This window comes from Chroicocephalus ridibundus, chromosome 9 (genome assembly GCF_963924245.1).
Source record: "Chroicocephalus ridibundus chromosome 9, bChrRid1.1, whole genome shotgun sequence".
Classification (NCBI taxonomy): domain Eukaryota; kingdom Metazoa; phylum Chordata; class Aves; order Charadriiformes; family Laridae; genus Chroicocephalus; species Chroicocephalus ridibundus.
In genome coordinates, this window is record NC_086292.1 from 1,022,644 (window position 1) to 1,033,639 (window position 10,996).

The following is a 10,996-nucleotide window of genomic DNA, read 5'->3' on the forward strand; positions in this document are numbered from 1 at the left end:
AGGCAGGAAAATGTGATTTATGGAAAGGAACAGCTCTGTCCTTTCCCCAGCATGTTCCTGGGGTGGCCCTTGGAAGCTGCAGCGTTTGGGGTGACCGTTCCCCCGATGGTGCCTTCAGAATGACGCTGAAGGGGGAACCTTTTGCTCTCCAGGCAGATATTTCATTTGCTTGCAGGACGGATGAGCTGCCGTGGATGAGTGTCGCCCACCCGCCGCTCCCACCACGTCCCCATCATCCACATCCATCTTCATTAAACTGCTCCAAAGAGTAATTTTTATCAGTCAGGCCCCTCTGGCCGCATTAATCCTTCCAGGTTGCTGGAAGGAAACTTTAAAAACATTCTCCACTTAATCTTAAATAAACTAAATGAAAAACCGAGGCAGGCTTCTGCTAGCGCTTAACTCCTTTCACAAGTATTTTAAAAGCTTTTCCGGCACTTGCGTTGCACCCCGCACCCTCTGAGGGGCTGGGGGAGACCAGGCAGCAAATACAGCGGCGCAAACCTGTAAGTGTTGGCGGGGAGGCAGAGGCTGCACAGCTGCTGCTTGGGGGAGCGTGGCTTATTGTGGTTGGGGAGAGATAAGAAGGGCAGGTGACCCCCAGCAGGCGAGGAGCTCATGCCACAGGCTGTCTGAGAGCACAGCCCCGGTCCCTGCCTCCCACGCTGCCGCGACCTCAAAGTCACGACAGGACGATCGTCGGTTTCTGCTAGAAATCAGAAGTGCGCAGATGAGAAAGCCGATTGCATTTTCTAGTCAAAATCAGCATCCCTGTTGCAGGCAGCAGTTGGAGACCCCTCCACCGCCAGCAGGACCAAGCCCAGGATGCAGCAGGCACGTGCAGGGAGCAGCCGATGGCTGCTCACCCCCTGCTGCGGTCCCCAGGCTGGAGAAGACAAACCGCCACCCCCCTGCAGTCAAGGGCAACGGGGAAAGACTCATGAGTCCTGCCCACAGCGGGACAGTAGCGTGCTGGGGCAGTCCGGGCAAGGAGAGGGCTTTGCTCTGGCAGGTGTGCTCCTGGCCATCACCAGTATCCATCTGGGTGCCCAGCGGAGGTGTCCACGCAGAGCTTTGCATATGGGGGTTCCTGAAATTCTCCGCCTAGGGTTAAACGAGAGAAAAAAAAGCAATCGGTAAAAAGGAGTCGGATTCACCCGGTCAGTCCCAGTGGAGAAGGTGGTGCCTGGAGGCCCAGCCGTGGGACACCAGGGGACAGCGAGCTCTTCCAGCCTGAGGACACACAAAGAGGGGCAGCTCGGAGCCTTGGCAGACAACTGTAATCTTGACTGGGCTGTGTTCATCACTCGAAATCAGCTCGGGTAGCCATGATACGCATCCCATAGGCCCTGAACAACCCCCGTATGAGGGACAACTGTGACACTTTTTGCCTCTAAACAAATAGTGTGGCCAAATCCCAGAAGGACAGAATAGCTGAGGTTGGCAGGCACCTCTGGAGATGAGCCAGTCCAAGCCTCTGCTCAAGCAGGGTCACCTAGAGCAGGTTGCCCAGGACTGTGTCTGGCTCCAGTTGTCTGGCCTGTTTTCAGCCAATGAAACTGATAAATCTGCTTATCTAACCCACGCTTCGCCAGCTGCTCTATGAGGATGCTATTGGAGATGGTGTCAAAACCTTACTGAAGTCAAGGTAGACAACACTCACTGCTCTGCCCTTGTCCACCAAGCTATTGCAGAAGGCTGCCAGGCTGGTTAAGCAGGATTCCTCATTCAGAAATCCATGCTGACTCCTCCTGATGTCCTGCTTGTCCTTCATGGGCTGGGAGATGGTTCCCAGGATTAGCTGCTCCATCACCTGCCCAGGGACTGAGACGTGGCTGTCTGCCCTGTAGTTCCCTGGGTCCTCCTTCTTGCCCCTTTCTGAGGACAGAAGCTCTCCCCCAGTCTTCAGAAACCTCTCCCAGTTGCCACAACCCTTCACAGACTATCAAGAGTGGCCTCGCAATGCCGTCAGCCAGCTCCCTCAGGGCTCGTGGGTGCATCCTCTCAGGGCCCATTGGCAAGTCCATTTTGCTTAAACTGCTTACGAACCTGATCCTCTCCCACCGAGGGAGTCCTCCTCGCTGTGGACTTGCTCCAGGCCCTTGGATTGCTGAAGGCCTGTCTTGCTGGCAAAAAAACGAGGTGAAGAAGGCATTGTCCTTTGTCACCAGGTCCACCTTCATTCAGCCGCAGTCTCAAAGGATGATATTCAGCCACATGGGCCTGGGGTGGATCGAAACGTGGAAGGATAAATTATGACGAGCAGCGAGGCCGTTGAGAGGACCGGTGCACCGCTCGAAGTCTTTAGAAGACAATGCGCTGTGCGGACCCAGTGGGAGGAAGCTTGCTCTGAGATGCGACCAGCGAGCGCCTGAGTCTGCAAGTACCCAGCCATTTTGTAGCCACAAGGAAAGCCACACCGAAGCTCTTAATGAGCAAATATAGAAGGGCCTGGCGGGCAAAGCCCCGTGAAGAAGCTGCTCAAAGAAGGAAATGAGAAGGCAGAGGTGGCCAGTAAGGCTGAGGTGTGGGTTAGAGACAGGGATGGGAGATACAGCGTGGGCGAAGACCAAGCATATTCTGTGGCGGGAGCTCAGGGTGAGCAAAGACACGGAGAGGAGAAGGCAGAAATAGGGAAGCATGACGAGCGTCGTGGAGCAAATGTGGCCAGCCTTGTTTCCCCTGACTTTTTTTTTCCCTCCCCCATTAATTTCTGCAGTTTCCTCTCTGTTTCGCAGGCAGAAGCGGGACCCCGGCTGCAACCCTGCGGGCACTTGGTCTCTGGGGCTGCAGGAGGAGCTGTGGGCTTGCTGCGAGGACCTGGCAGCGGCTCGGCGGTGCGAGGCAAGCGTAGGGCCTGTGTCCTCCTCCCCCCCCGGGCTAAGCTTGCCATCCACCACAGAAGTGCAGAGTTTCAACAGCACGAAGCGAAAAATGCAGTTTTTCTGTTGGTGTATCCGCCAGCATCGAGGGCTCATCCTTTCGTAGCATCCGTTTATTATTAGTGACGAAGCCCCATGTTTCGGTACACACTACCCGGCTTTCTGTGGAACCCGGAGGGAAACAAAATCGATTTATGCCCTCACTGAACTTTAAAGATGCCTGAAAATGCCGGTGCTGCTGGGGGAGAGGTGGCCTTTTAATTTTAAGCTAGAATTACACAGCTCAGCTTCCTTCCACCCATGCATACAGTCCTGAGGAAACGGCATTACGTGCCAGGACACCCACTGCAGAGAAAGCCCCACCTCCTCGTGCTTCAAAGGGACGTTGCAAACCGACAGCAGAGGAACCTGCTGCCCCGGGATCTCGAGGTCAAGCAAGTTTCATCGTAGGAAGAGTCTGCTCAACAATTACTTGCCAAATTTATGAAAATAAGGACAACTTTTCAGGTCAAAGGGTCTTATAGCCTTTTAATATGACAAGACTATTGGTAGTGAATGGGGGACACACAATGAAAATCCACGTAATGCTCTCCGTTACCCCTCAAGCGAAGGCGAGTCCATGGAAGCAAGCTTCCCAGGGACGAGCTGTTGGCTTGCCTTTGCCTTAGGCATCTTTCTCCTTCGCCGGGTGTCTTTGTACTCTCACAAAGTCTCAAGGAGACACTAAAACCAGCTCACCCCTCGAATTCCAGAGAGTCTGCAGTTCGAGTCAAACTAATGCATTTCTGTGTGCCGTGGCTCCAAATCCCTCATGGCCCGGGCTCAGGAGGGGGAGCGCCCAGGGTGCAGCATCAGCAACAAAAACATCCTCTTCGCTTTGGGGCACGACTGCCTTCCGCAAAGCTCCCGCTTGAGGCAGCTCCCACAGTCAAACCAGGAGATGGTAGAGCCCCGTGTCCAGTGCTGGTGGCCCAGGCTCGGTTATGGATGTGTACACGACCTCCGATGGCGGTCTGGGCTGTGGCTCTTCAAACCTGTCTCCAATTCTGGCATAAATGGTTGCCATGTCCCTCGCCGCAGTGCTTCCCATGTGGGGCTCCTCCACACTGGAGACCTAGAGAAGTACAAAGGAAACACCGAAGATGAGGGCCTTCTCCAGAGGCTGCCTTGGGACCAGGAGGGGTCCAGAGCTGCCAACTGGCTGCACGCAAGGAGGAGATGGCAGAGGCAGGAGCTACGTAAAGTCCAGAGGGCTTTACCCGGGGTATCGGTGGGGGAACATTGGGCCCCGCTCCCCCACCCCATGGATGCAAAACTGGCTCAGCCCACCAGGTAGGAAACAGGGATGAAAACCTTGGCTGAAGTTTTGTCGTGGTTTCCAGACCAGAGAGCACAGGGTGGGGAACCTACCCTCAACCTTGGCTATTTTCGCCAGAAAAAACAAAATCACAAAACCTTCTTTGCCCTCTTTGTGTGGAAACAACTGTAGGCTGGTAGGATCTGCACGACGTGCTCTCGGGAGCACTCTGGTACTTATGGGACACCTGCCACCCCCACGGAGACATCCTCCCCAGCACTATGTGGTGGGCAGAGAAATGACTTGAGCCATCTTGCTCTCGCGTCTCCTACTTACAGAATCATAGAACGGTTTGGGTTGGAAGGGACCTTGAAGATCATCTGCTTCCAACCCCCTGGCCTGGGCAGGGACACCTCCCATGGGACCAGGTTGCTCAAAGCCCCATCTACTTGGGTTTCTGTGCCACTTTCTCTCTGCTTTATTTATTTTTCACAGGTAAAACCCCGTTGAGTCCCTAGGTCATCCACACGGGTCCCTGAAGAAGTGCTTTAACACGGACTCATGAGACGGGGAAGCAGGGAGGGCTGATTATCTGCACATCTCTCTGCATTTTCCTCGCTGCTGCTGGCCAAAGCTGCCCCAAGGCTTCCCTGCCGTGCAGGACAGGTTGAGGTTGGTTTGGGGTCTGACAGGGAGGGAGGTGGAGGGGAAGTGTCCAGCTGGGCAAAGGGCAGGCACTTGGCAGCCTTCCCTTACGATAATGAATTAACTTCCTAATTTTATATCCAGCCCTGATTCTTGCAGCTCAGTATGTTGTATTCGAGGCAGCAGGAAGCAGGTACCCAGCTGCCTGTGCCCAAGAGCCTTCACATCCCCCCTGTACCTGCTGTTTAGTGATTCTCCTCTTCTTCTGCTGAGCTGCACCTAGGAAAAGGTCAGTTTTATTATCCAGCAGACACACTGATGGTCTGCACCTTCCTGTCTCCCAGCGCTGGAGAGCCAGGATTACGCCCTTGGCGCTTTCAAGAGGAGGGTGATATGGATTTTGCCTTTAAGATGGAGATTTCTCTAAGTACTTTCTCTAAGTGCAAGTGAAGTCTCCCCCGTGGAAAGACACGAATTTGTTTCCTGACAAAGGCATCCTCAGCGATGAAGGTTTTCAAGGCATCGCTGATGGAAGCCGTGGAGATAGGCACCTTGTTGACTTACTTTAAAGTGGAATCACCCCAGGGTATCTCCCCAGCTGGGGTTTTAAAGTAAGTACAACAGAATAGTCATGGCCACACGTAGAGGATGCATTTCAGAGTCCATGACCTCGTACCTCTTTGACAGACCAGATACATTGCAGGACCTTGATCCTGGTCTCAGCACCAAAAGGTGTGAGTTCTCCAGAAAACCTTTGCAGCAGCCCCGTGCCGTGCTTCTGCTTCGTTAGGCTGCATTACGAACTTGAAATGCCTTCAGCAGCTCTTGCGACTGGAAGGAGGTGGCACGTCTGGGAGGTGCTCTTACAGAAGGAACCGTTTTGGTGTGAAGAGCAGAACCCAGGCAACTCCTGGGCCCTCCCTCCACTGCCTTCAGCACCCAAGAGTATGCCTGGGTGGAGGATGGAGCCTGGAAGGGTGAAAAGCAGGAGCAGACCCACTCACCCCGGCGCCGTAGGCAGCAGAAGAGCAGGAACAGCAGGAGGGCGACTGAAGAACAAGTTCCAATTGCCCAGTAATAGACGTGCTCTGGCTTCTCAGTGTTCGCTGTTTGAAAGAAAACAGGCGGTGAAGTGTTTTCTAAACAAGCAATTGCAGCAGTTTCACCGCATTTTCCAGAGCGTTCCTGCTGATTACGTCACTCTCCTGGGATCAGCAGGAGGAGCTGGCGGGGCAGCACTGCGGACGCGCGGGCCAAAGGGAATATTGCATTGCAAAAAGCCCACCCCCATCTCCAGCTCGAGTATCCATGAGTTTCCCTTCCTGCGCCTCTGCCTGTGCCGCCGGCACCCACCGTGCCGCGGGGGCTGCCGTGGCTCCGACACCCCCGCACACCGAACAGGTGGCGGAGATCCAGCGGAGGAGGCAAAAACCCAGGGAGGGGATTGGGAATTTACTGGGTGCGAAGCTGGGACTTCAGCCCCGCCGTGTTCGCTGCGGAGAGTGACGAAGCAGGGCAGGGAACAGCGAGAGACAGGGTCAGGGCGAGCGGGGGCGTGAGGCACCTCACTGGGGCTGGGGTCAGGGCAACGAACACCCCGGGCTCCGGCAGGTTAACGAAGGAGCCTGTCCTGCCCCAGGGACCGAGGCTTAACTGACCGCCCTGTGATATACCCGTCCTGCGCAGGCGTAAATCGCGATCGTTCGGTGTGTTTTCCTTAGCCCATGAAGGCACAGATTTATCCCTGAGCGCTCTCCCCTCCCCAGTGAGTACCGCGTTTGCTGCGGTGCAGGACCCGGACCCCAGCTGAGGTTTCCCAGCCCCTCTCTGCCCTGTAGCCGTCCGCAGGTGCGAGTGCCAGGCTGGCAGAAGAGCGTTTCTGGTGCAGAGACGCAGCTGCACAGGAAGCCCTTGCGCTCTGGTAAAGCTGGCAGTGCGGGACAGGATGGGTTTCCTCTCAAAAGAAGAAGAGAGACCTACAGCACCGTGTAAGACATCCTTGGGACTCCTCCCTTCCCTGGCAGCAGCCCGTCCCTTCCAGAGGTGGGACAATCACCCTCCCGGCGCCCGCTCCTTCCCACGCAGGAGGCCCAGGAAGCACGGGAGGCTTGGCTGCGGTGGCTGAGCAGGCTCACACTTACGTGGATCTAGACACTCAGGGGGGAAACACTGCTCGTACACGGCCAGGAAGATGTGCCAGGTTTGGGATGATGGTCCGAAGGTGACACTGTAAACCCCGCTGTCACTGAGCTTCAGGTGCCGCAGCAGCAGGGAGCCGTTCTCGGGGAAGAGCTCAGCACGGCCACGGTACGTGTGTTTGGGGAAACAGGATGCAGAGCAGTTCCTGGGAGCTCCCCCGGGACCCAGGGAGCAATGAAACACTGCACAGGTGATGATCGTGTTCGAGGAGTTATGGAACTTCCAGTGAATCGACACCGGGAAGCGAGAGGCAGCATCAACCGTGTAGGAGACGGGCAGGAGCACGGACTGCCCCACGGTGCCGTTGAGTGAATCCTGATGGATTTGGACGAGGACAGCCAGGCTTCCCCCTGCCGAGAAGGGGCAGGGGCAGCTCAGCGCCAGCGTCCCCCCCGCCCTGCCCCAGGGAGAGCAGGGGCTGCCTCGCTGCCCCTTCCCCTCCCCGGCCCCCGGGCGCCCGCAGCCCCCCTCGCCCCCTGCCCGCAGCCCCCCGCGCAGGAGCCGCTTCTCCGCGACACCCAGCTGCCGCAGCCGGATTTTTGGGGGCATTTGTGGGGGACCCGAGTGCTGGCAGTGCCAGGCTCTGCCTCCCCGGGGCTCGCAGCGTGGTCTGAGCTGGCCTGAGAGCCCCAGCCGGGGCTGAGAGATGGCTCCAGACCCCCAACACCCCCCCAGTGCCGTTTGTCCCTTGGCACTTCAGCGCCCTGCGCCGCGTCACGGCCGGCTGTTGCCCCTCTGCCCATCTGCACGTGAAGCAGCTCTGGGTCCTCCTGCCCCCATGGGAACGGGGGAGGCAAAGGCACAGCCCCCCCCGCTCTTCATTACCGGCGGGTGGATGGAGCAGCTCCGGCCACCACGGCCCTGCCTGGGACTGATGCCAGCGCAGGTCCCCCACGCCACGTGTCGTGGGGACGAGGGTCCTGGGGGCCACCGCTGAGGTGTCACCGCCACCCAGGCAAGGGGCTGCAGCAGCATCACCCTGCCCCGCACCCCTCCGCCGGCTGCTGCTGGCGATGCTCCCCGTCCCCCACGACCCCCAGCTCAGCCCAGACTCACCCAGGAGCAGCAGGAGGGAGCCGAGGCTCCAGCGGTGCCGGCTGGCCGACATCTCCTCCGGGTGTGGGGGCCAGCCCCGAGCACAGCAGGGGAACCGAAGCGGGAGCTCTGGTCGGTCGGTCACCACGCCTCCGGCACGGGGTCGCACCCACCAGCCTCTGCAGCGAGGCCACCAGCGAGCATCTCCGAGCCGGCGCCTCGGCAGGGGAGGAAGTCGGTGACTCTTCCTCAGTCCCGTGCGTGCCGCAGGGTTCATTTGCGAGCGTGCGAGCCCCGGCTTTCTTCCTGTGCTCGGCAATCGCGGCTCACGGGCGGCTCCGAGTGCCGGTGGTGGGACGCGGGGCAGAGGGGGGGTCCCAGCCGGGGACCAGCCCAGCCTGGCCCCTTGGATTCCCAGGGAAGAGCCGGCTCCGCTCCCCTGCCCTGCTGGTGCTGGCCCTCGCCCGGGGAAAGGGTCTGCAAAGCTCCAGCCAGAGGCGCAAACCCCCAGGTCCAGTGCAGGACGGGGAGCTGCACAAGCCCTCCCTGGGCAGGCAGGGGTGCAGGCAAGCAAGGATGCAGGCAGGCAGGCAAGGATGCAGGCAGCGCTCCAGGCAGGGATGCAGGCAAGCAAGCAAGCAGGCAGGGATGCAGGCAGGCAGGGACGCAGGCAGGCAGGGATGCAGGCACATCCCAGCAGGTAGGCCTACAGGCTGGGATGCAGGCAGGCAGGGATGCAGGTGGGCAGGCAAGCAGGTAGAGACATAGGCAGGGATGCAGGCAGGGATGTGGGCAGGGTGCAGGCAGACAGAGATGCAGGCAGGGGTGCAGCCAGGCCCCGGCAGGCAGGCAGAGTGCAGGCAGGTGGCAGCCTGCAGGAAGGAGAGGAGGGCCCATGGCTGCAGAGAGGCACAAACCCACAGGCAGCAGGTCCAGCGCGGGACTGGGAGCTGCCCAAGCCCTCCCTGGGCAGGCAGGGATGCGGGCCGCAGGGATGCAGGCAGGGATTGCAGGCAGGTCGCAGCAGGCAGGCTCCAGCAGGGCTGCAGGCAGGCTCTGGCAGGCAGGCAGAGATGCAGGCAGGGATGCAGGCAGGTCGCAGCCTGCAGAGAGGAGAGGAGGCTCCACGGCTGCAGAGAGGGAACAGCTTCTCCCCGAGCAGGGCCAGGGGAAGCCCCGACATGGCAGTGGTTGTGCCAGGAAGCTGCTGCGGCTGTGGAGGGGGGGACTCGAGCTCGGGAAGGGGGACAGTGAGCTGCCAATGTGGGAAGAAGCGAACAGCTCGGCCCCCGGGAGCCCCCAGCCCCCTGTGTCCCTGTGCCAGCTCCTCGGGGCCGCACTCCTCCGCAGCTCCTGCTGCCCCTGTTAACGATGGCCAGCACCCTGTTAGCTGGGGGGGGAGTGGGGCGGTGGGTGGGGACCCCCTTGCACGCAGCCGCCCACCCCAAGAGACAGCCAGAGCAGAAGCGCAGCCCCCTCCGGCTATTCGAACTCGGTCTTGGTAGCCGCTGTTCCGAGCTGACCACGGCTTGGTGGCCACGAGAGCAGGACGTGGGCTGGTGCTGGGGGGGCTGGGCTGCAGCGGGGACGTGGCTACCAACCTCCGCAGCCCTCCCGGCTGCCACGCCACGGCCAGAGGTGTGTGGGGTCACCCCCTCTGCCCTGGTCGCACGCGGGGAGACGCGAGCATGGATTCCAGCCGAGGCATCCCCAGGTGCCCACTCTTCCGCCCGCAGAGAACCATCAGCAAATCCCCGGCAGAAGCGGCCCCTGGCCCCCGGCAGCCCCGCGCCGAGGATGCCTCGGCCACCTTGGGCTCGCCAGAAGCTCTGGGGAAGTTCTCTGCCCTCTCGCTCGGCCGCTGGGCCGGCCCAAGGGATGCTGCAGAGGCGGCCCCGGGTTCTGCGGGGAGCAGGCTGTTGGAGGAAGGGTGTTTGCTTGGCTGGGGAGGGGGCACGGAGCGGGGAGGGGGTGTCTGGGTGCGTGGCTGACGAGAAGCCGGTCACCGTCCCCTCCCCGGGGTGCGGAGCGGGGCCGGGGCAGGAGGAGCCGCACCAGGTGCTGCCGCCGAGGCGTCCGCACCGCGGCTGGCCCTGGGGGCCGTGCCAGGGTGGGCGGCGCTGGCGTGAGACCCCAGCCCCGGTCCCGCCGCCCTGCGGGGACTGAGGGTGGGGGCCGGGCACCCTCCACCCTGCGCCCACGGCGGGGACGGGGCGGCTGCCGCTGCCGCTGCCCGGGGCTGGGCGGGGGGGAAGCGGGGCCAGTCGAGGGGGGTCGCTGGGAGAGCGTTCCGCGCTGGGGAAATCTCTGCCCGGGCAGCAGGCGCCTCCCGGGCACGGGCGCGGGTGCCGAGCGACGGGAGGTGCCGCGGGGCAGAGCGCGACGGCTCTGCAGCAGGACCGTCCCCGCCTTCCCCGGCCCCGGGGAGGAGCCGGAGCGGGAGCCACCGGGCAAACGCGGGTGAGGAACGAGCTGGGTGTATTTCTCCGGCGCAGGCGTTGCCGTCAGGGCGCTGCCCCGAGCGGCGGCACCCCCACGGGGTCCCGCTGCTCCCCCCCACCTTCCCCCCCTGCTCCTCAGCAGCGCCCGAAGGCGTCGGGACGCGGCGTCGCCCCCCGCGGCGGAGCTGCTCCGGGCTGCGGCCGTCTCTGCCGGCTCCAGGGGTGCGAGACTGAGCGGGGCTCGGTGTTCGACGCCTCCCGGGAGTTTGGCTGTGGGCACAAAGCAGGAGTCACCCCGAAACGCCCGGCTGCAGCAGACCGGGGCCGACCCCGTCCCTCCTCCCACGGCTCCGCTGTGTGTCTCCGGGGGGTCCTGGCCGTGTGACGGGTCTGCTGTCCGGAGCAGCCTCCCCAGAGGTAAATCCCCCCCATGGCGTGGAGCCGGGCTGCCCCATCCCCTGCGGAGGAGCCCGGCAGTTCTGCCCTTCCCGTGGGAT

At 61.1% G+C, this 10,996-nt stretch overlaps 1 protein-coding gene across 1 annotated transcript; it reads right to left on the bottom strand.

The window, feature by feature from the left end:
• Positions 1-3,398: 3,398 nt before the first annotated feature.
• On the bottom strand, positions 3,399-8,661 carry LOC134520847 (uncharacterized). The gene is made up of 5 exons (XM_063346713.1): positions 8,080-8,661; positions 6,966-7,373; positions 5,829-5,930; positions 5,063-5,103; positions 3,399-3,996 (listed from the first exon to the last, which is right to left on the bottom strand). Exons 1-5 carry the CDS (start codon positions 8,333-8,335, stop codon positions 3,811-3,813), a joined length of 993 nt encoding a protein of 330 aa, XP_063202783.1. The 5' UTR covers positions 8,336-8,661; the 3' UTR covers positions 3,399-3,810.
• Between the last annotated feature and the right edge of the window lie 2,335 nt (positions 8,662-10,996).